Source organism: Gambusia affinis, linkage group LG15, assembly GCF_019740435.1.
Source record: "Gambusia affinis linkage group LG15, SWU_Gaff_1.0, whole genome shotgun sequence".
Lineage (NCBI taxonomy): Eukaryota > Metazoa > Chordata > Actinopteri > Cyprinodontiformes > Poeciliidae > Gambusia > Gambusia affinis.
This window is the reverse complement of record NC_057882.1, coordinates 9,181,496-9,204,677: the sequence shown is the minus strand read 5'-3', so window position 1 is coordinate 9,204,677 and position 23,182 is coordinate 9,181,496. Positions and strand designations below refer to the sequence as shown.

Below are 23,182 nucleotides of genomic sequence, written 5' to 3'. Positions count from 1 at the left end.
CACTGAAAAATCAGGTTCTTGCCAGGGAAGGGAGGTGGAAACAGCACAAAATTACTTTAAGTCCTGGCTATTAGTTTTAATGTCGTAAATCGCTGCCAAAATATATTTATTCTGTCAATTATCTCTTGGAAAAGTATTGCAGAAGTATCCATATCTCCTTCTTTTTCACAGTTTATCATGTTATAACCACAAATGATATTTTAAGGAATTTTATGAAACAGGTGAACAAGTGCAAGGAAGATGTGAAGTGCAAGGAAGCTTTAAGTGTGGTGGATTTGTATTCAATTAAAAATAAAGCCTCGGTTGTTAACAGGTCAGTTTGTACTCTTTTACTAATTCAAAAATAATGTCAATATTTCTATGTCGAACAAGCCTGGCACAAGAAAAACGTTAGTATTGCACAGCGCATGACTTCAACGGAACAGCATCCTTCACGCCATTGGCTGTTAAAGTCCTCACAAAGTCACGTGACTGTAGATATAATCAGGCACGGCGAGCAGATCGCCGCCCGTCGCCATCACCTGACCGCCGTCGCCACGCTGGTGCCCCGCCTTCCCGTGTTGTTGTTATATCCTCCACATTGTCTCCGCCAGTCGGCCGAACCATCGCCCTCCCCTCCGCCCCCGTACCGACGTTTTGTGGAGTCATCCCCGACCGTCGAAATGTCCTCGCTGCCGAAGCCCTTCTCTGTCTGCGAGGGGCCCTGTGAGAGCTGCGCTGCCCGAAGACGAGGCCTGAGCTCGGCTCTCCATCAGCGGCTCCCATCCACGCTGCTGGCTGCCTCCGCCGCCACCTCCGCCACCGGGTTGGTGTCGCTGAAAGAGCACCGGAGGTTGTGCGAGGGCAGGCGGAACCTGGCGGCGGCTGCGATCGGAGGGAGGAAAATCACTCATCCCGGAAAAGCTATACTTGCAGGTGGATTTTCTGGCTCTTTTAACTCAGACTGGAGATTTCAAAGCAGTAGTTGCTCTCTGTGTGTTGCAGAGAGAACAGTATAATCCCAGTCTGTCGCCCTTAAAGCTATCCACGCAGAACTGGGTCAAAAAGCCCCACGCCAAGCAGGATGCTACAGCAGTTGCATCATGTAGCCTCATCCCAGTTTTCATTGCATTATGCCCCTCATACAAATGTAAAATATCCTTACAATAAATGTTTGCATTACAAATCCACCACTTCTTCTATATTCACAAGTTACTTTAGGCCACAGAATATTCAGGAGCAGTTCTGCATCTCTCTCTCAGGTGGCATAGCAGGAGCAATAGAGATCTGCATCACCTTCCCCACAGAGTATGTGAAGACCCAGCTGCAGCTGGATGAGCGAGCCAACCCTCCAAGATACAGAGGGATCGGTAGGTCGCTGGGGCATTAATGGGATGAGTTTCTGTGCTGGCCTTGTGATGCTCTCTCACTCCGTCCTGCTCTGGGTTTGGACAGGAGACTGTGTGAGGCTGACTGTGCAGGACCACGGGCTCAGAGGGCTGTACCGAGGTCTCAGCTCCCTGCTTTATGGGTCAATACCCAAATCAGCAGTCAGGTGAAGAGAAGCATACTGTACATAGCAACTTTTACACCATACAGCTGTTTTTTTAAAAGCAAAAAAAGCTACTAAAATAATTCAGATGTTTGTTTTTTCACATGTTAGAGGTTATCAGGGTGGAAAATGTTAAAGAGGAGAAACAGATCCAGTGACATAGAAACCACAGATCAGGTTTCTTTACTGGATGTGTACCACACACATACAAACTTTCTTTTTTGTTTTTGTTCTTCTATTTTTCATTTAACAACTACATGTAACAGCTTTTGACTATAAAAGAAAAATGTGCTGCTGGATCCTTGACAGTAGTAGTTTTATTTGTCAGAAAATTCCCACTTATGTATCTAAGCGTACAGTACAGACCAAAAGTGTGGACACACCTTCTAATTGAATTCAATCAGAAGGTGTGTCCAAACTTTTGGTTTGTACTGTACGTCCTGTACCTTAATAGAAAACTAACATCAAACCAATCGCATAAAAAAGTAGAGCATGACCTAGATGAACAAAACTGCCTGATTTAAATCTCTGACTGGATTTAACGGGTGCCATCCTCCCTTGAAACGTCTGATGGATTCACGGACAAATATCAGCTATAGTTTTTGAAATTTCCACGTTAAATAATTTTTCGTAAAACATGAATTGCCATCAGAAAATAAAGTCCCTCTGGCCAGCAGCAGATATCTAAATTCTTCTCTGCATTTTGTAATATTTTTCTAAAACTCCAGCTTGATTTAAGAAAAGAAGTTTTGTACAATCTTGCATTGATTTGTTATTGAGTACAGAATTAGGTCAAAGTAACGAACCAGCAAGTATTTCTCTTGTATGTTGCTTCCAAACACCTTTATTGTCTTTTGAAGTGATCTTGATTAACCATTCTTCAGGTTTTTTATGTTTTATTTTAACTTTTGCTGCTTTTTTAAACAAATAGTTTGTCAAATCCTTGTACCCGACCTAAGACTAACAGTTTCTAGTAAACTGACTGTATCATTTGCGAAAAATACAGATTTTTTTTTTTTCTTTTGAAGCTAAAGGTTCCTTAAGAATCATTGTCCTCGATAAAGTACTATTCTGCCTCTCTCAATCTATGTGATCTTGGATATAATTGTGTAGACTGACTTAAAAAGAAAGAGACTGAATTTGTGACAGGTGCCCAAAATATTTTGCTTTTTGCCTTTCTAGAAAATCTGGAAAGAAGGAGCGTTCCTGTACTAATTTCTTTCTCTTCCTGTTTTATAATACCGAAATGTCTCCATTCTTCCAGGTTTGGCACATTTGAAATGCTTAGCAATCCGATGCGAGACCACACGGGCCGGCTCGACAACAAACGGAGCCTCCTGTGTGGTTTGGGAGCCGGGATAGCGGAGGCCGTGCTGGTCGTCTGCCCCATGGAGACGCTGAAGGTTGGTTGAAACATTCGCTCTCTGCAGGAAGTTTTGTGATGTGTCACAGAGATGAAACCTCTGGATAAAACGGTCTGTATTTGACGAAGGTGAAGCTCATTCATGACCAGTGTTCCCTCAGGCCTCGCTACAGAGGCTTCTTCCACGGAGTCAGTGAAATCATCAGGGAACAGGGTGAGTGAGTAAAACTGGAGCAGCTGCTTATTTTGTATGTTAGCAAAACTGCATCTGTAGTAGCAATGTACATTTTTTTCCTGTGTAGGTTTGAGAGGAACGTATCAAGGCTTGACACCAACTGTGCTTAAACAAGGAACTAATCAGGCCATCAGATTCTATGTTATGAACGCTTTGCGGAACTGGTACAACGGTGAGATGATTTTCCCTGAACAGATGACAGAAATTAGAGATCAGTAAGTTATTGTCACTTTTGTCAGTTTTTTGGCTTTGGCCCCAAAGGTGATGAGCCTAGACGAGAAATGCATCCAATCGTCACTGCGATGTTCGGAGCCACAGCGGGAGCAGTCAGTGTTTTTGGAAATACCCCTCTAGACGTCGTCAAGACCAGGATGCAGGTAGGAAACAAACGCAACCCTAGTTTATATATATATAACAAACTATTTTAAATTTGATTGCTTACTTGCCAAGCATATGATTTAAAGAAGGAGTGTCATTTCCTATCTAGTACCTAAAAAGTAGCGCCTCGCAGTTTGCCGGTGTCTGCATTATGCGATGTTCTTAGGTAGAAATAGCTTGTTATCCACATACCCTAGCATGCAGAGCATCTTCTGTTTTGTCTTTCAAGTCTTAGTTGAACATCATCTATTTTTTTTCAAAACCCAAGAACAAAAGGATTCACATTTGGATACTGTTTAAATCTCTTTGCATGCTGGCCTTCACCTTTTATATATTTCACGTTTTGTGCAAATTGTCAACCATCACACACCTTCTAGATTGATACAATTTATCACTGTTTTCAGCACAACTTCCATTCTCCTGAGGTCCTGAGTTCAGTTTTAGCTGGATTTCAGAAGCTAAAAGACTGTTGTTTTTTTCTACCTGGCAATCATCCAGCTTAAACATGCCATAATATTTTAGTTCCTGCAATAACATAACTTTGATTCACCTGTGTCACATTTCTGCAAATTAAATGCACTAATTAAATAGAATCCCCTTGACATCTAGCATTGCTAAGCTTCTGGATTTGTATTACCGCAGCTAATAATTCTCTGGTACAGCTCACATCAACTTTTGTACATCTTCTGAGACCTAGCTTAGAAACTAAGCATAATTTATTCTCAAATCCACATTTATCAAACCCAGAATGAGCGCAGAAACGAATGTTGTCACTGTAAGTTTGTTGCTTGTTAGGAAATCTTAACACATTTTTTTAAATATATGTATATATGTTAGGGTTTGGAGGCCTATCGCTACAAAAACACATTGGATTGTGCCTTTCAAATCTTGAAACACGAAGGACCACAGGCGTGAGTACCATGTAGCCACTACTTTAGATTTCCTTCCCCCTTTACAACCAATCGTAATCCTGTACATCCTGCAGGTTCTACAAAGGCACAGTTCCCAGACTTGGCCGCGTGTGCCTTGACGTGGCCATAGTCTTTGTCATTTACGAAGAGGTGGTCAAACTACTCAACGACGTGTGGAAAACGCAGTAAACCAGCATGAATGTGAAAAGGGGTCCGGGAGGAAGCATGGACCAGTGCCTCTTGCTACGCACAACAGAACACCTCTGTTCCAGTTCAGTTTAGCCGTCTGGATTCTCCTGAGCAGATGACGCGTCATCTTGACCGGTGTCCACACTGTTAAGCAACATATTCGGTTACGTAGGCTCACTCTAAACCCAGCAATGAAGACTAAAGTGTTTTTTTTTTTTTTTTTTCATCAAGTGAATTAGAAGTAGGTACGGATTAAATATTACGAACAACATGAAACGAACACTTTATTCTGAAACCAAAAAAGTGTCTTGATTCACTGAGTACTTACCATATACTGTGCTATGAATGGACTTGAGCAAGCGTCTTGGACCACTGTAACCAGTCTGTGCAGCTCTTGGCTTTGCTTGTGGTGCCGTCATGCTGGCAGCGTCCAGGTGACAGTTCGTGGTGAACCTTAATGCCCAGTGCTGGCCACAGTTCATCTTTGCATGAACATTTTTAGACTCCAGCAACGAGTCGCAGACCTGCTGAGGCTACACAGACAAGTTTCGAAAGGGAGTGAGTTTGTAACTGAAAATAGAAGCTCACGTTGGTACATCCGTCTTGGTTCATGAACATTGTAGAACCTTCTGTTTTTGTAGTCTGTTTTTATATATATATATATCATTCTTCTTCTAATCAGATCTACCACATTCAGGTTCTTTTTATTAACCCTGGTTTAATCTGTCAGACAGACTTTTGGTATACTAACATAATAGCTAACTAAGTGTGATTGGAATCTTGAAAAAGGAAAAGGTTTGTTGCCACCTAGTTGTTAGATGACAATAACTAGGAGCTGATCTGTTGAAAGACTTTTGACATAAGTGAGAAGTCTCAAAGCAACAGATCAATTTTTGGGTGATCTTAAAGTCTTGAACAAAATCCTTCTGTCTTTATAATCCTCTCTTTATCCTCCATCTTGTCCTTCCCCATCTGTCCTTTCCTCGCTTGTGTCCTTCCTTCACTATTTCCTTCCTACTTTCTTTCTAGTTCCCACCTTTCCACCCTAATGACCTACTTTATTTCTTGTACCGTCCCTCCCCTGTTGTCATTTCTTTCTCCACTTTGATCTTCTTCCTTTGTTCCCTTTTTCCCGATTACATATTTAAAACCTCTCCCCATGTTGGAATATTTGACTGAAATTTATTGTGAATTTATGGTATTTCATATTACTGTATCTGGAAATTTTGAATTTTTCCACAAGAAAAAAATATTCCCCTGTTAAATATTGTATGTTCCAATAATTACAAGGTTTCACACTTTACACAGGGATACAAAGAAGGGTGTTTTATCACTAGTCATTTGTTCTTTTTTTCCAGAAGGCATTTACAATACAATCTTTTTTGTTCATGGTTTGCTGTTTTGGTTTTTCATAACATGGCCAATTTTAATGCGCACATTCTCTTTAATTTCTGTGTAAGCACTTACACTGCTCCCTGTAGGGCAGATTTAAAGCTTTTTTTATTGTATGGGAGATACCAAAATACAACATGACGCACATGACATAAAAGCTGTTGGACAATTTCAATGATTCAAGTTTGATGTTCTTGATGATAATAAACTTGTGTAGACCAAATCTGTGTGGCTGTGATAAGACTAAACATTTCAGAAGTAGATTTTACTGTGCAAACTGGAATGATCAATGTAGCAAATCAAAAATATCTAAACTTTTAGTCTATCAATGCTTAACAAACATCACTGTACGTTAGTGGGATTTATGTGATGGATCAAAACAGATTGATAGTTGTGTATTTTAGATTTGCTCCGTGGGAGGGCGAGCTGCTCACAGGTTGGAAAAAACACTGGCTTTAAATAAACATTTAGTCCATTTAAACTTTACTAGCAAAGGGGGAAGTTCCTGCCTTGTTTTATAACCTTAAATTCACTCAAGTATTTAAAACAAAACCTCAGGTGCACCATTTCTAAAATACATACAGGTATATATATATATATATATTTTTTTAAATAGTTTCTTGTTATATGTAGAGGATCAATAATTTGTAAAAGCTTTTTAGTGAAATTAGATTTTTATTTTTATTTTTTTTTAAATGTGCCTCCAAAATAAAATGTCTCTGATAGACTTGACTGAAATAAAATTTTTGGATTAACAAATATAAGAATTTTGAATTTGCATCTACGCAAAAATAACTCTTACACTCAAAATGCAAGCTTAAACTTAATGTTGCGGTAACATTTGTTATCGTAATCGAATTTGTATAGTATTAACTCAAAAGGGACAGCTATTGAAGATCACATATCAAGTCTTTATTATCATTATAAAGCACAACATAATACAATGAGATTGAATAATACATGTATACAAACTGGTTGTAATCAACATTTCTCAACCATTCAGAGGGAAACTTTGTTTCTTGTTCCTCTGCCAGCCACTTCATTTACTGATAAGTCAACAGTATGGTGGGAGGGACCTCAAGTTAGAATGCATTCAGAGTAAATCATCCAGCAATAGATTCATGCTATGGACAAGAAATTAGGTTTCCCAATATGGGATGAAAGAAATGTTCAGGATTTCCTGCCGCTGAAATTTAGAGATGTGTTTAATGTCGCGCTGGCGGCAGAAGAGAATAAAGGCTGAAGGTGCAGGGCAAGTGGACTTAACATCACAGAGGAAGATGTTAACGCTCCCACATGCTGCCTCATCAGATCAACTGTTCATGAAAATATCACCAAAATATCTCAAGAACTGAGATGAAAACAGGAGTTGTATAGCTTTCTGATAATGTACTAAAAAGTATGATTCTTTTATGTATCCTTACATCTATGATGATGCGTTAACACGCTTTCAGTAATCTGCAAACTGGCACCTGATTTGTACAGATGAGGGTTGTTACATTGCGAAAGGTAAATGTTTTGAAATACTTTTATATGCAGTAATCTGAAGGAAATGGATGTTTTACGTTTTAAATGTCCATTTGGGCAAGCTTTGTTTGCAAGTCTTGCATTGTAAATAATTAACATTTGGGCTTGAAAACAAGACTCAGCATTTGTATTGTAACAGGATCCAAGTTCCTTGACACAATCGCTCCTGTGGCAGGCGCCGTAAAGACGATCAGAGGACTGGATCTGCTCTGGACACCCTTTGCTTCAGCTGTCTGAAGTTTTAAAAAACCCAATATGAGAGGAAACATAATTGGTTATCTTCTCCATCTGAAAAAAACAAGGCAAAGGTTTAGTATGTGGATACGTCCAACAATTGTGAAAACTGTACAAGTAGGGTGACTCACATTCGAAGACATTTGTCTTTCCCACCACTTGCCACTCTCTGTCCATCAGGACTCCAGTCAACAGCATAAACCTACAGACAGAAGGAAAAGCATCAACTAATGTCAATAAAACGCAAACATTCATTAATGACTTGAACACATCTCTTGTCTTGCCTCATCAGCGTGTCCAGGAAGGTCCATATTAAGCTTCCCAGTCTTTATGTCCCAAACTTTCAGCGTGCTATCACTGCTGCCGCTGACCAGCAGCCGGCTGTCTGCTGACCATGCCACCTGATACACAGATCCCACATGTCCCCGCAGAGACATCAGGTATCTGAGAACCAAAAGAGGGGATGGCACGTATTTAGCTTAACGGCACCATCTTATGGATCTTTTTGGCATTGCACATCCAGATGCATCTACATTACCTCAAAGTATAATCGAAAACTGAGTCGTATTCAAGCATTTTAATGGAAAATTCAGTGGAAGGAAAAAGTCTTCACAAGCATTATTATTATGTTTGGCCTTAAGAGCTCTGTGTGTAAATCTGAGTTTCAATTTTTGAAATAAACCAGCTCTTCCATGTTATTCCGATTTATGTAGCTGCACCTATAGATTTGCTAAAACTCTTATCAGAGACGGAGAAAAGGTGAGGCTTGGGCCACACATAGCCAGATATCTGGGATAATGGAAACATTTTATCCTTTCACCAACACAAAAACTCTATTTACTATCACAAAAAACAATTTCTTATGAAAACTGTCCAAAGTGGAGATTTGAGAAAATTCTGTATTTGTGCTTGAGTGAAAGGAAAAACTGAGTTTTAGGGTCAAACACATTACAGCCTGCAACAAATAATGTGTCAATATATCAACATGGCTGCTTTGGCATAATTTCCAATCGATATTGTCTTGTGCTTCATTAACTTCTAATATGCTATTTAAAAGTAGTTCAACATATATATCCATCTACAAAAATGAACCGTATGACGGCATGTTTAATTCCCAACAGGAAGTTGTGGTTGTTTTCAAGCAATATGATTGGCTGACATATATTTTAGCTTTATCTCTGGGTTTAGAAGGTGTAAAACAACCGTCAGTGACATATTTATGCATGTTAATGGAGATGAACAATTTTCTGAAACCGATCCTGTGTGTAAAATCTTATTTTCTTTTTAAGTATGTGGCAGAGATAATTGTTTTTATAAAGACTCAGCTATGTGTGTAAATAGATGAATCCTCCTGAGTCAGAGGTTTTCTTACTTTCCAGTACGTCCGTCCCAGATTTTAATGGACTTATCGAATGAAGCAGAAGCAAGGAGCCTGGTGTCAGGGGAGAAGAGCACTTCGTTGACCAGAGCGCTGTGGCCGGTCATCCTGGCTAAAGGCTTTTTGTCTTCAGCAGGATTCCACAGGAATAAGGTGAAATCATCAGAGCCAGACACCAACCGCTCCGGAGCAGAACCCTGCAACGGAAGACAACAAATTGAGAGAATCAACGAGGCATTAGAGAAACTTTCCTCTCACATAAATTAAAGGTACTCACCCTAACTTTATTGTATCTCTGCAAGGCTGTCTCCTTTATCTCATCCACTAGAGGGAAATGATGCCAATTAGGCAGGAACAAAACTCAAAATCCAGCATTACAAAGGAACAGCAGGCCTTACAAGATCCAGTGAGATCCTGGGGGTTGATGGTGGCGGTAGCAGGTTCAAAAGCTCCAGTGCGTAATACATAATCTGTGCTGAGAGCCAGAGTGTTCACCCAGTGGGCGTGACCCTGCAGCGTCCTGCACAGCACGCCCTGAAATCAACAAACAAACATGAACACGTCTGGAAATTTCAGTTAAAGATTAAACAGACGCTCCGGCTTACATCTTTGGGCCTCCACACTTTGACTGTGCGGTCCTGGGAGGAGGTGTAGAGCAGTCCGTCTCCGCCCCATTTCACACAGGTGACTGACTGAGTGTGTCCTGTCAAGATCTTCTCATAGCGTCCCAGAACAGTGTCCCAGATCCGAACAGAGCCGTCCTTGGAGCTGCTGGCTAAGTACCGGCACTCTGGGTTACTGAAACAGATGGGAGATGGAACAAACAGTTGCAAAATGTTTAGGTTTCTACAAACAGCTAAAACTACCCAAAAGAGGAACTGAAGGCTTACAGATGGAGAGGTTCCCAGCATAGCCAAGTGATCCACTTGGTGTGTCCCGTCAAAGTCTTCCCTATCTGTGTTCCTGTCACCGGATCCCAAAGACAGATCTAAAGCATTGTGAAAATTATTTTAAAAAGTTTGTGGAATTCATGTTTAGACAAAAAAAAAAAAAAGAAGGTTGGAACAAACCTGACTGTTCTTGCACCCTGAAGCTAACTTCTTTCCATCAGGGGACCAGGCGATGCTGAGGACCCAGTGGTTGTGTCCTTCAATAAAGCACAGCAGAGCTCAGAGGTGTCCAGATGTCAATATATAATTTGTATTTTTTGAGAGAGAAATGATGCCTATGACTCTCTCAGAAATGATGAGAGTGACTTCCTACCTCTGGCGGTGTGATGGGGGGTCTCTGTCGTCAGATCCCAAAAGCGCACCGTGGTGTCTCCTGATCCACTGGCCAAATATCTCAAACAAACAACAACATAACTTACAAATCAGCATCTTGTGGGTTTTTATATTATATATATATATAGATATATTGGACAAATACTCTGAAAAAGCATGCAGCTGGTTATCGTGTCTGAGAGTAACTCACTTGCCGGTAGGACTGAAGGCAGTGGAGATGACTGCCTCTGTGTGTCCCTGCAGCGTGCTGGTGCAGCGGGTCACGGCCCGGACCCTGAACACAGCCTGAGGTTGGTACACCACCGGCAGAACCTGCTCTGTCTCCACCCCGAGAGTCTGGATGCAGGAACCCAGGCTGGACACCACCTCTGCCTCGCCGCGCACAAAGAATGCCAGAGGAACGGGCTCCTCCTGCAGCAGGTACAGAGTCGCAATATGTAGATTAATACGTTTTAATAGTCAGCTTTAAACGCAGTGCCTTGCAGAACTGTAAAAAAATGCTTAGTTTTCTGTTTTTTAAATAACATACTTAACATGTGGCATTACTTTATTCAGCTAAATACGAGACAATACTGGAGGAAAAACAGCTAGAAGTAACAAAAGACTTTAAACGGGAGGCAGAGACGTTTGCTGATCACTTATCACCCCAATAAAATGCACAGAAATTACAGAGTGAAACATGACAAAATGGAGCAGAATGATTACACATTACAATGGGGCTGCGACTTAAAAAATAAAAAATAAATATTCTACAAGTCTACGTGATCTCATGAACATTCATTCTCTATAACACAATGCTAGAAGATTTTGGTCTAACATACGACCTATAAAATACGCATTTAAATCAGATTAAACAGAAGACCTACATTTTACAAATGCTACCTTGTATATATATTTTTTATTTCCTAGGTATTAAAAAGCATGTTTACGCCAAGCTAGCCAATGCTACCTTTTGCAGCAACGCATTGCAGACGAGCTGCAGTTTGTCGGGGGTGATGTCGAGAGGCACATCGAAAGGTGAGCCCAGAATTTCCCCATTCTCGTCCTGGAACTGGATCAGCAGCCGTTCCACATCCTCACTTGTCATCTCGAGTCTGGTTCGGTTAGAGCTCTAACAAGATGACATTTATTAGACCTGGTTTTTGCCGTACATTTGTGCGATCTCTGAATGTTACAATCTCCAAAGCATCTCAATTTATATTGTGACAGTGAATGTTTCAAGAAGCTAATTAACGTTTAAAATAAGGAACTTCTAGTTACATTAAACAAAGCCAAAAATATTAAAACTAATTTGCATTTTTAAACCTGGAAAAGTTTGAAAGTTGTTATTGCCAAAAGTACAGCTTCAAACAAGTTAAGCTGAATACAAATGCATTAAGATCATGTCATGTGGTAGTGAAAAAAATGTTTCAGAATAACTCAATTACTTGATTTGTCAGCATCAACTCAACTGGGAATCTGAAAGTTGTTCTGAATGCGACACGACAGTCTAATTTTTCCTATCATGAAAGTAAATACCCATTTTAGGCTCTCATGTTTATTGATAATAATTGTGACATGGTATACGCGTATTCATACAGCCAACACATTATAATGAAAATCAACTAAATGATAATTTAATTTTCTTCCAGGTTCTATGTTTGGCAAAATTCTCTATTGCAACCCAGCGCAGGTAACCAGTGGCACAAAACCTTTACTTTAATTTACATATTTGTATTTAGAAAATATAGCTATAATTAAACGACAATTCAAATTGGGGGAAAATGTAACAAATAAACAAAGACAATCTGTCAGTTTTATTTTTAGCTAACTGGCGGTGTCCATGCTCTCCATTCAAGCTAACTCAGCTAGCACATTCATTAGCTAAACCTTTTAGCATCTTGAAGCCTTTATTGCATGAGCCACTGAACAGGAGTAAATCTAAAGTTAATTCAAAAACTGTCATTGGTTTTATATAAACACTGAATGCTTTATTTATAAACTAAACGCTTACCTTTAACTTATCGGGTTGATATGCAGTCTCCACGTGTTTACAGTCAGAGAGCCTACCACTGAAAAGATACGCTGCTGGAAACAGAACGTCAAGTGAAGTTACACTTGCGTCCATTGCATAATCCCGCAATGGATTATGGGAAAGTTACCAAATCGGTAGGTGGTAGTGACACGCACCCATCAGTTATCTTTATGTTATTTCTACGATTCGCTATTATAGAATAACAATTAAATGTTTTAATTCCCAAGAAATGTCTATTATTTCCTCCATTTAAACACAAATTATTTTTAGAATGGCCTTGGTTTTACGTGTGGCTTATTCTGAATACTGTAGGTGATAAGTTTCCTCATCAATAATCTTAAAAGTTTTAGATTTATTCCAGCATTGACAGAATAATATCACAACACCTGAGGAAAGAAGCACTGTTTTTGGGTTGTCTGTGCACGAATTTTAATTGTGGTAGTTTGCACGGTGCTTAGATTAGTTTAATCTGTTGAGGAACAAAATCTGAATTTTAGGTCCAGAAGGTCAATACTCATGGCTTTGCAAAAGAATATAATACGAAGATATCTCATTATGTGTTCTGTTATTTACTGAACACATAATGACTGAAAAGAAAATGATTTATTTGCACTTCAAAATTAATTTAAACTGTAACCCTGTTCTACTTATTAAATAAATGACAGTTTTCAGTTTTCTAACTGAGATACATTAGGACACCCAACTCTCTAGCTTAACCACTATTTGGCTAAGATTGCTTCAGTGGAAGATTTCTTGTAGATATCCCATCTCTGGCATCAGTCTGAGGAAAGTTTTTCTTTGTCCTCACTTTCTTTGAAGGGTTTCTTGTATATAAAACCTGTTTAAAGTCAACACCATCTGCATGATATAAAGGTCTGGGCTGTGACTTTCCCAATTCTTAGTTTTCAGTGAGTGCTTAGAGAAGCTTGCTTTGGGTCATTGTCATGTTGTAGAGTCCAGTTCTGCTTTTGGTGTATTGTTGTACAGATAGTCTCAACTATTTAACAACAGTCTGGAGTACAGCAAAATGAATGTCTGAGGTTAAAACAGGGTGAATTTCCTTCAAAATCTTGAGTAATGATGTCTTAATCAGAATGTATATACAAAGCATATCATTAGCCAGTCAATCATTAAAGTGATTTCATTTTATTAGTAGTTTATTCTCAACCAAAGGTCCAGTTTTAGAAGAATGAATCTTAAGGAAAACAGCAAATACAAGATTGATGTTCCCAACCATCTCATCATGTAGCTGGGCAATTTAAATTCTGAATCACAATCATGGTGCAGAGGTTTACATCAGGGCACTGCAGCAATGTTTCTTTTATTTGTCGATCCCATTGATGTCTTTAGAAACAAGACCTTCCATGGCAGCTCGCTTGGATTCCAGGATCTACAAATTCATACAAACATATAGAATAAAAAGGGAAGCTAATCCACTGGTATAAGATTATCATATTTGGTTAAGAAATGCTTAAGTACAAATGAGTGGCATAGTGTGGTACGTCACCTGGAAGTTGTCACTTAGGCCAACGATGCTGTTCAGGTTCGTACTGTAGTAACCCAGAACATATTCTCCGCTTAGCAGAGGGAGGTCATCTTTAACCACAGATTTCTGTAGCCAAAACAGGAGTGCACGCTTATGAAGAAGGCATTTAATTGGGCTTGACAAAACATTCTTCAATTCCACTTTACCTCAATGACCTCATTAACCTCTGGCAGCTCGTTCTCTCTGACCCATACAAAGGTTTCATAGTCAGACGCACTCTTGAATCCAATCTGCAGGTCAACAAGACAGTCGGTTCACATCTGTACGGTTTGTATTGTTGTAGTGATGGACTTTTTCCTGCTTTGCACACCTTGTAGAGGCCAATCCAGTCCCATGTGGAAGACATGAAGTCCTCTAGGATGGTATAAGTCAGAAGTGCGTTTTGGTCTGCGCTCCACTCGCCTACAGGTGCCAAGTCTACCAGTTGTGTGTCAAAGTATTTTCTCAGCTGTGGGGATTACAAAAGTAAAGATGTGGTGTAATAAAATACAACCCCTGGGGTCATGTGACACTTTTGCACTTGCCTCCAGAGTAAAATTTCCAATGACTGGCTTGTGGTCACTGACTCCGTAGCTCATGACACTGGTGTATGTGTTCTGGGTGACCATGATTGGATACTCCTCCTGCCCATCATCAGTGGAAGTTGATGCCTTCTCATCATCATCGTCATCCTCTTCTGATGGGAGGCTTTTAGGTTTGATCCGCCAGAGGATCCGATCCGTCCAGGCTGGCTTTCTCTTCTTGCCGCTAAACAAAATCAAAACAAGAGTGAATGATAACGAGCGAACTCGAATTTTGGTAAAAATCTTATCTGGTGCTTACCTGAGGACACATTTTTATTTACCCTAATTCATGTGAACATTTAATAAAAACACTGGAAACAAGAGCCGCTAAAACACACAAACATGCAGTGCAAAGGTAACTATATTCTAGTGTGTGGCTGAAGAACCATCTGAAGAAGAACTGGAGGTAATTAAATATCTTCTAGAAAGCAAAACATGTATTATTCAGGTACAAACAGCGGGGAGCAGGCAGGAGCTCAGCACGAATGAAAATATAGACCACATCTGAAATTCATCCACAGTATTCTGCAAGCTAAATCCATCTGAATTTTGTCCGTTGAACTTGTGTCTCCACATGTTTTGCGGTTATAAGTTATGTCCCCCCTTTGTATTGTAAGGACAATTGTTTATTTTCAAACAGGACTCTATGTAACTTTTCAACATTTGATTTATTAATAGCCCAATTGTTTCTCTATGTAACGGATATTAGATATACAGGTGAAATTCTTGCTAAAATATGTTTGGTAAACATCTTTGTATATATTTCATAACTGCCTTGTGATGAGTGGTGTGTGGCGCCCCCTACTGGTTGCCGATAAATAAGAGGGGAAACCGGAAATTCCACACAGACGGTTTTGCGCTCTTATGTGGCAAGTCATCAAATCTGGTTCTCCTCTGACTTGTTTTTGTGGTTTTGTTCGGGGACTAAATTGGAGTGTTGTTGCGATACACAGAGGACAGGTGGACCAGTAAGGGAGGCTAACAGGATGTTTTTATCAACCACTCATTACAGGTAAAAATGTCAATAATTTAATGTGTCAGTTATGTTTGTCAGTTTGTCAGTTATGTTTGTCAGTTTGTCTGTTGTATTAGCCTGTTTGTCAGTTATGTTTGCCAATTCGTTAGTTTGTTTATTAGCTGTTTCCATGACAACACGGCCGTTGTTTTCTGTGAAGCACTAGAGGGTGCTATTTAGTAATTTAATAATTAATTTTGATTGCTATCTGTATTTATTTTTCTAGATTGTTTTATTTATAAAAGAAAGATGAAATTGTATAAAAATTATATTAAAGATGTATTATTAATTATAACCACTATACGATCACATGTTAGAAAAAAATATAGCTATTGTTATACTTCATTGTAATAATTATTTGTAACACAGACTGTTTTGCGCTCTTATATGAGGACAGGTGGACCAGTAAGGGAGGCTAACAGGATGTTTTTATCAACCCCTCATTACAGGTTGTAAATTAAACCACTTACAATCCAACCCACTGTCCACGCGAGTCTGTATGACGGGACCGGTATAAAGGAAGCTGTTACATCTAATTTTACAGCACAAATTTATGGAGACACCCACCTTGGTGGGTTAAATTCTCTATACCAAGCCCCCAACCACAAACAGACCATTCCCCAGAAGAGGGAGGTGAGGAGGCAGAGGAGGGTGGTACTGCAGCGCTGCAGAGGCCTTGGTCTGTACATGGTTAAGGGCAGTGCCACAGTTCTCGTTCTAAGGCAGACACATTATGGTGGGGTCAGAGGAAAACAAAACTGCCTTTGATCTGATGCATGCTGTGCACACTTGAAGCTGATTTCTGCATTAACTAAAGGTGGAGTGGCCGACAAAAAAGGGAAATGTGGAGCATGCGACACAGAAATGAAGAGTTTCTTACTTAAAACCCAACCATGTCTTTGCAGAGCTGCAGAAATTTAAGTTCAATCAGAATGCTGTAAAAGGTGTTAATCTGTGTGGTATATGAGCGCCAGTTTAGACACAGGGTACCTGATGTCATAGGACTCAGCTTTACGGTCAAACTTGTAGGTGGGTTTAAAATTCAGTGGCCCTTCGTCAAACTCCTGCAGAAAGGGTTCCTTTTTCTTCATCATGATGAGCTGCAACAACAAAATGTCGACCAGAATATCTTCATCCATAAATAGCTGGGTGTACTATTCTTAATCCCTTACCTGGTCCTTGCTCCACAGCAAATTGAGGCGTCCTCCATTGATGGATGAGCGGACAAAATGCAAGCCATGGTCCTCGATACGGAAGTTCAGATCACCAAACCAGAACACCACCCTGGTAAGAACCACAGACACCTCTATTTCAGAATTGGGTTTGGTTGGATGGTAGCTTGATTATGTGCGGAAACACTGACTTGTGGTCCAGGACATGAGGCGTGTCATAGATGTCAAAGTCTTGTGTTTCCAGGATGTACTCAAACTCGTCAACGCGTTGCAGGGCATTGTGCATGTGAGCTGCAAGGTGGCAGTTGAGGAAGCACATCATATGGCCGTAGAAGGAAAAGCGTACAGAGACGGCACCTTTATTTCCCTGAGATAGAAAAAAAGAGGAAAGAATGAAACTATTTTGAAGCATGATAGCACATAGCATGATTTTTTTTTCCCATTGAACCTTAATTATTTGTTGGAACACGTCCTAGTGTTTATTAAAGGCCAGTGTTCTCTCATGTTGCCCACTTTCCACCTCACAAGCACAAAAGGCCTTTTATTTAAAACCTTTGATGTCACTGGAATACCAACGCCTATTAGAGTTGATCTCTCTACAATGTTTAGGGTTAAGCCAAGGCCGCTAAAAAAATGTCCTACCCAGTAGCCAAAGATGCCAGTGCGAGTGTAGGTGGTCTGGATGTTTCTGATGAAGGGGAGATGCATCATTTTGGCAAAAACCAGCAGCAGCAAACCCTGCATCCTCACCGATGTGATCTGAACACACATAGAAAAACAAGCATTTGTCGTTTAGTGTTTGGCGTATTCCTGTGATTATATATTTGATTTTTGTTTGCAGCTTCTATGAGTTACAGTGTATATTATCTTGGAAAAATTTACATTTTACTTTATCTATTATGAGTTTCATTTGGTTCCAGTCACAAATTTCAACATATCCTTAAGGGACTTTATGTGATGGACCAACAGAGGACTCTTTTAGGGAAAGGAAAATGATTTATGGTCTTTAAAATTCACCCACAATTTGCCTCAAACTCATTTTTTTAGCTGGTCTGTTTTTAGCTTTACTTTGTCTTTTTCATCTCTTTCAACTTTCTTTCAGCTGCAAATTATTTTTTTTGCCATTTTCCAATAAAGGCTTAAAAAGTTAACATATTTTTCACCTTGAGGCGTCAAACTCTAATGGATGAAGCACAAAAAGACAATATAAACCACTACTGAATATTTATTTACATGCATCTATTGCTACACTACTATTTCCTCTTTTCTCACCTTTACAAAGCCTTTGGGTCCCAGTGTGTCCATGAAAAGATGGCTCCAGGAATCTTCTGCCATCAAGTCTGAGATAAATCTCACAGGTGTGGCATTTACTTCCTGCAAGCTAAATAACACCAGTAAAAATGGAAAGCAAACAAAATGACTCAATCATGCTGCTATTCATAAATATCTGTCTGCTACGGTTTTCCATACCCAATCACATAAAGGTCTATGGAGGGTTGATCATTTAGTTGTAGCAATGAGGCGACGTCCTCAGGAGGTTCTGCTGTAGCCACATTCCAGGTGACCATGTGCAGCCTGTAACAATTATTAATTATTTATTTTCTATTAAAATTTCACCACCTTTTTATATTTATATATAATTAAATAATACCGTAAAGCAGGATTTACCCTGGGTTTTAACATCTGCAGCTGACCAAACTATTGCCAGCAAAAACAACCTCTAAGAAGCCCAACATTTCATAAAAAACGTTTTCTTTCTGATGCCTGCATAAACATGTGAACATATGCATTGGTCAACCTGAACGCATCAGTGGGTAGTAATCGTCCACAAAGCTGAAAGGCTTCGTCCAGCGTGCGGGACACTTCCTCGCTGGCTTCGTCATCAGAACTCATGTCTTCTATGCAGGTCATCAACTCGGACAGGCGCTGGCGGAGGATCGTCTTCGACCTGGAGCCCTGAGACGCAGAGCTGCTTGTGCTGTCCGAGCGCAACCGTGAACTCTCCGGTAAAAGGTCCATCTTTTAAGCATAAAAAAAAGGAGCTTTCCTAGTGCCCCAGAGAATCCTTTTTTATCAGGAAACACGCAAGTGAAAGACAAAAAATTTAGTCCTCCATGCAGAAAAAATCCAGTACAAGAAAGTTACTTGGCTCTGTTTTTTTTTATTCTTTTAGCTGACCTGGTTGCGACCATTTGATTTGAGATACTTCCTCTCTGCTCAAGCAGGTGGAATTAATCCAAATGATTTGTTGATAATCAAATCTCTTTTGCACTTCAGTCAATTTTTGCTAAAAATTCCTAAAAGAGGATGAGAATGAGAAGAGTCTGTGCGGGTGATGTCTCTCCTCTGGTTCTGTGCAGTCATGCAAGAATGACGCTCAGTTTGACGGCGCAGTGGGGTCGACTGAGGAATGTTGGCAACCCAGATTTGGTGCCTAATCACAGGCAGGAGACAGCCATGTGAATGTGCAAAGGTTTGTTCGTGTGAGCGTATGCAGACTCAGAGGCTGGAGGAGGGGGACCACCGATTGATCCTCCATAACTGAGAGTATTGTTGCAGGACTTAGGTAAGTCTTCAGATCCCTAAGAGGTTTACTATCAGCACTCTCTCCATCAGCTGAACACACAGAACAACGCCTGAAACCCCACAATTACACCCGCGCATTAGTCACCAGGGCAACGGCGAATTAGCCTTGTTTTGTCTCAATCCAGATTCTTTTCATGTAGGGGAAAGGTTATCTTTGTAAACCCAGAGACATGCAGGTCACGTTCAGTTTTAAACCTAAGGCCTTTCACACGTTTATCCAGGCTTCAGTTTTACGAATAACACCTCAAATTCTTTGATGTAGCAATGTTGTAGAACAATTAACTGCAAATCAATTGCATAACAGTTTTGGAGCCACGCGACAAAATCTTAAATAAGGGTGAGGAAACGGACGATTAACTGATTTAAAAATTGCAAAACCACACAAAGGGTGAGATTATATTTCCCAGTTTACAAAACAAAATCAGATTTAAAAAGCCATAAATCTAAAGTCTAGCTCTGTAATTGAGTAACAGTCTAAGAGTGCTAATTACCTACGTAAAGGTTGATATATTCACAGTTTTGGTTAAATCTGTCAAATTTAATTTGTTAAAGTACTTTTTTTTACAGCCTTATTAAAATAAGGGCTTCACAGATTCAAAGACAAATCCCAAAACAGATGCCACCTCATGAAACAGGGTGACATTAAGAAACTCACGACAATGAGAAGAGTTAAGAGGATAACAAAGCAGCTCGTTATATTAAATGATACAGTGCCTTGCTCACCTGTGCTTGTCTGTCCAACCACTTGTAAATCTCTCAGTGCTCATCTTCTATCCTGCAGATGCAAACTGACACAGTTAAAAAAACCAGGAAATAAAGAGGTTTTATGCACAATACAGAAGCTTACTCTTTTTTACAAGTTTACACTAAGCATAGGGATGCATAGGAAATGCATAGGAAACAAACAAGGCCAGCTAAGATGGAGATGCCTGATAGTCATTTCTGAAATGGCTTTGTAATCGTGTTTGATCATAGTGAGCTTTGCTCACATCGAAATGACAGTGTATCAAGGATTGCATAATCTGAGAGAGCTGATGGACATTTTAGTGGATTACATTTTCCACTGTGCAATATGTAGGTGGCTGTCGCAGAGGAAAGAGACAATCCTCAGAAAACATAAGTGGTGAAGGGTTTTCTAAAAGTATTCCAGCAGACCAAGCCATTAAATAAAAGATTAAAAAACAGTTTTTTTGTTGTTATTATTATTTTTTAATCTTCAAGACTCGTACAATAAATCTTTGGAACAACAAACCAGAATTCGCCAAAATGCTAATGATAGCATTTTGGCGAATTTTAGCTTATACACTAATTTTAATATACTAAATGGAGTAAGTACATGTTACTCATCATGCTTGCGACTCTCCACATGCTATTGAGTACATTGTAGCTTGCTTTAGCTTTGATGCTAATTCCTTGCACAACGCTGGGTTCTAACCAATAGACACACTTTGGCAGGCCCCGTTTAAATTTCTTCAGAACTTTTATAGATTTCTACTTTATTCTTATGTATCACCTGGAATTATTCTGTTTGACCACATGAGGGCAGCACTGCTACTTTCAAGAAGCTCCAGAAAATCTCAAAATATGGCATCCTTCGCGCTGTGAAGTTTTTTTTCTCGTCAGTAGGAGTTTGAGTGACACTAGACTTTATTTTAGTCAATGTACCACTCCCAGGACACTCTGTCTTCAGTTTTCTGATGAGCCTTATGAGGAAATATTATAATTAAAGGGATAGCTCAAGATTTTTAAAGGAGTTCTACTGAAAAGTTACAGGCATATTAGCTAGTTGATGTGTTTTATAGTGAATTGAGATTAGTTTGTCCTGGTTAATCTAAGAGGTTAACCAAAACCAAGTAGACTTTCACAAATAACTTAAAACATCAAAGTGGCTTATGTCAAATCTACTTAAACTGTTATAATTTTATAACTGCCTAATAAGAGGCAGTTATTTACAAATTCATGCAACTGTTTCCATTGAAATCCAGGTTGGGGGTGGTTGACCAACAGTTAGCATCCTCTTTGAAACACCTACTAAGAAATAAATATATAAAAATATCCCCCCAGACAAACTATAAAGATAAAGAAAGAGACTGTAAAAATCCAGTAAATAGAGAAACACTACATGTTCTGCTCTCAATATATTCAAATAAGGAAAATTGGTTTTGGTGTTCAGCCTTCTATCTCTTTGTCACACATAAATATTCTTTGGTTTCTCTGTAAATTATTACCTAATGTAAACAAAAGATGAGTTTATGTGTTAGAACAGGCTACATGATGTTGATTAGAGTTGTCTTAACACAATAGTCCAATAGAAAAATTATAAAATTTACATTTAGCAAGCTTAAGTATGTTTTTATGACGTGCAATTCATCTGCAGAATAGCACAGTGAGATTTTTCTTTGTGAATAAAACAATTTTGCTCGTATTTGGAAGTGAAATCTGCACCAGACCTGGAATATAAATGAATAACAGATCAAGCAACTCCTCCAGGGAACCACACAGTGTCACAACTGTGCTTTACCTTTTAAATGTCACTGAAAGGACACAACTAAAGAGAGACACAACATGACTTAACGCACACACACATACACACAAGAGCCACTGTAAAAACCCTACAGTTATATAAAATACATCAGAAATTTTGAAATTTAACTAGAACTAAAAGAGGGCACAAAGCATGACAGTTAAGACAAGAAATGAAAACGATTACAAAGATCAAACCAATACAGATATGATTACATACATCTTTTTTGTGAAAATTATTTTCTTGCTATTGTCATTATAATCCTTTAACTTGTTTTTTTTGTTTTGTTTGTTTTTTTTACCTTAAGCCTTCACAGCCAAGACAGACTTTCCTACTGATACATTTTTCGTGACAGAAAAATCAAAAGAACAAAGTAAAAAAGTAAAGCAAAGCACTTGAAATTCTACCGTTGTTGGTATATGAGTCTTATGTTGTCCAGAAAAATTGTCTTCAAAGGTAAAAATCTCCAAAGACGTGACGAGAAATGTAGTTTCTTCCCCTCTGGACGGCTGTGATGTTATTTGACAGTTTGTTAATTTCCTTTGTACTGTGCCCTGACCCACAGCAGACTAACAGCGTAACATCGGATTAAGCTAATATCCTTGGTTGGTCAATAACCCAGTGAGAAAGTATTTGTGAATAGCTATAAAGGACGTATTGTATGTTTAAAAATAATCCTTAGATATTTAACAGTATGAAATGTGTAAGGTGCTCTAGTATCATAATACATTTCTTTTTAATAGATTTAACTAAAACAACATCTGACAAAACAGACAGTGGAAAAGTTTATGGTCTGTTGTCTTCAAAGTGATTTCTTGTACAGCATTTTGAAAAGTGTTAACTTGAGTGCAAAATTATTAGGAAAGCTTCTTAGGGTAAGTAGACTAAAACTCATTAGGTTACTTATTTTTACATTTTCAGCTAATGACTAACATTAATATAGCAAGAGAATCTTTTTCTAACTCCCACAAAGAGAAACTCTCATCCACATTCAGTAAAAATGTGTTGCAGCTCTCCTTATCAGGCTCATACTCAGGCTTGATCTATGGCATCCAATGTCTGATTCATTTTACCACACTTAATATGTCTGCTGTATCTGATGCCAGTAACTTTATGTTCTTGAAAGGAAGACTGAGGTAATAATTGTAATGTCAACTTCAGTTTGGTTTGCAAAAGTATTCATGTCCCTTGAACCATTTTTACATTTTGCCACATTGCAAACACAAATTTTATACTTAGATTGTATCTACATACCAAAACACTGTGTTGCAGAAAACACTCTGAGCGACTGTGACTGTCTTTCAATTCTGACCATCAGAGAAGTTGGTCAGTCTTGATTGG

General features: G+C 39.2%; 3 protein-coding genes and 1 long non-coding RNA gene across 7 annotated transcripts; 2 read left to right on the top strand and 2 right to left on the bottom strand.

Moving 5' to 3' along the window:
- The first annotated feature begins 64 nt into the window (after positions 1-64).
- Positions 65-6,217, top strand: slc25a1a (solute carrier family 25 member 1a). Of its 2 annotated transcripts, none has more exons than XM_044139761.1 (9): positions 65-915; positions 1,242-1,349; positions 1,435-1,534; positions 2,796-2,934; positions 3,045-3,108; positions 3,197-3,301; positions 3,391-3,506; positions 4,345-4,418; positions 4,493-6,217. In XM_044139761.1, the coding sequence occupies exons 1-9, from the start codon at positions 408-410 to the stop codon at positions 4,605-4,607; spliced, it is 1,329 nt and encodes a 442-aa protein (XP_043995696.1). In that variant the 5' UTR covers positions 65-407; the 3' UTR covers positions 4,608-6,217. The 2 variants fall into 2 exon arrangements, with proteins under 2 accessions (XP_043995696.1, XP_043995695.1); XM_044139760.1 differs by having other exon boundaries at positions 69-915; positions 3,024-3,108.
- Positions 6,218-6,889: 672 nt separating this feature from the next.
- On the bottom strand, positions 6,890-12,573 carry nle1 (notchless homolog 1 (Drosophila)). Its single transcript, XM_044139759.1, has 13 exons — positions 12,415-12,573; positions 11,371-11,532; positions 10,612-10,832; positions 10,402-10,481; positions 10,209-10,285; positions 10,029-10,126; positions 9,744-9,936; positions 9,537-9,672; positions 9,416-9,462; positions 9,133-9,335; positions 8,045-8,204; positions 7,892-7,962; positions 6,890-7,814 (listed from the first exon to the last, which is right to left on the bottom strand). Exons 1-13 carry the CDS (start codon positions 12,526-12,528, stop codon positions 7,802-7,804), a joined length of 1,575 nt encoding a protein of 524 aa, XP_043995694.1. The 5' UTR covers positions 12,529-12,573; the 3' UTR covers positions 6,890-7,801.
- A 992-nt stretch (positions 12,574-13,565) lies between these two features.
- Positions 13,566-22,415, bottom strand: inpp5kb (inositol polyphosphate-5-phosphatase Kb). 3 transcript variants are annotated; one of them, XM_044139756.1, is made up of 13 exons: positions 22,249-22,415; positions 20,041-20,092; positions 18,202-18,306; positions 18,004-18,112; positions 17,374-17,490; positions 16,923-17,098; positions 16,732-16,843; positions 16,550-16,659; positions 14,506-14,728; positions 14,292-14,429; positions 14,128-14,211; positions 13,943-14,047; positions 13,566-13,825 (listed from the first exon to the last, which is right to left on the bottom strand). In XM_044139756.1, exons 2-13 carry the CDS (start codon positions 20,082-20,084, stop codon positions 13,757-13,759), a joined length of 1,392 nt encoding a protein of 463 aa, XP_043995691.1. In that variant the 5' UTR covers positions 20,085-20,092; positions 22,249-22,415; the 3' UTR covers positions 13,566-13,756. The 3 variants fall into 3 exon arrangements, with proteins under 3 accessions (XP_043995691.1, XP_043995690.1, XP_043995692.1); XM_044139755.1 differs by lacking the exons at positions 20,041-20,092; positions 22,249-22,415 and adding an exon at positions 18,530-19,970; XM_044139757.1 differs by lacking the exons at positions 20,041-20,092; positions 22,249-22,415 and adding an exon at positions 19,809-19,896.
- On the top strand, positions 15,269-18,722 carry LOC122844385. The gene is made up of 3 exons (XR_006372876.1): positions 15,269-15,556; positions 16,750-16,846; positions 18,638-18,722. It is a non-coding gene; the product is annotated as an uncharacterized LOC122844385 (long non-coding RNA).
- Positions 22,416-23,182: the final 767 nt, after the last annotated feature.

Coding starts and splice junctions, on each gene's coding strand:
- slc25a1a (XM_044139760.1), top strand. CDS start 408: ATGACTTCAACGGAACAGCATCCTTCACGCCATTGGCTGTTAAAGTCC. Junction 3,109..3,196: donor TGAAATCATCAGGGAACAGG/GTGAGTGAGTAA, acceptor TTTCCTGTGTAG/GTTTGAGAGGAACGTATCAA. Junction 3,302..3,390: donor TTTGCGGAACTGGTACAACG/GTGAGATGATTT, acceptor TTGGCCCCAAAG/GTGATGAGCCTAGACGAGAA.
- nle1 (XM_044139759.1), bottom strand. CDS start 12,528: ATGGACGCAAGTGTAACTTCACTTGACGTTCTGTTTCCAGCAGCGTAT. Junction 11,533..12,414: donor ATCAACCCGATAAGTTAAAG/GTAAGCGTTTAG, acceptor TCATCTTGTTAG/AGCTCTAACCGAACCAGACT. Junction 9,336..9,415: donor AGAGATACAATAAAGTTAGG/GTGAGTACCTTT, acceptor CTTCCGTTGCAG/GGTTCTGCTCCGGAGCGGTT.
- inpp5kb (XM_044139755.1), bottom strand. CDS start 18,750: ATGGACCTTTTACCGGAGAGTTCACGGTTGCGCTCGGACAGCACAAGC. Junction 17,491..18,003: donor GACCCAAAGGCTTTGTAAAG/GTGAGAAAAGAG, acceptor ATGTGTGTTCAG/ATCACATCGGTGAGGATGCA. Junction 14,212..14,291: donor ACTGGATTGGCCTCTACAAG/GTGTGCAAAGCA, acceptor GTTGACCTGCAG/ATTGGATTCAAGAGTGCGTC.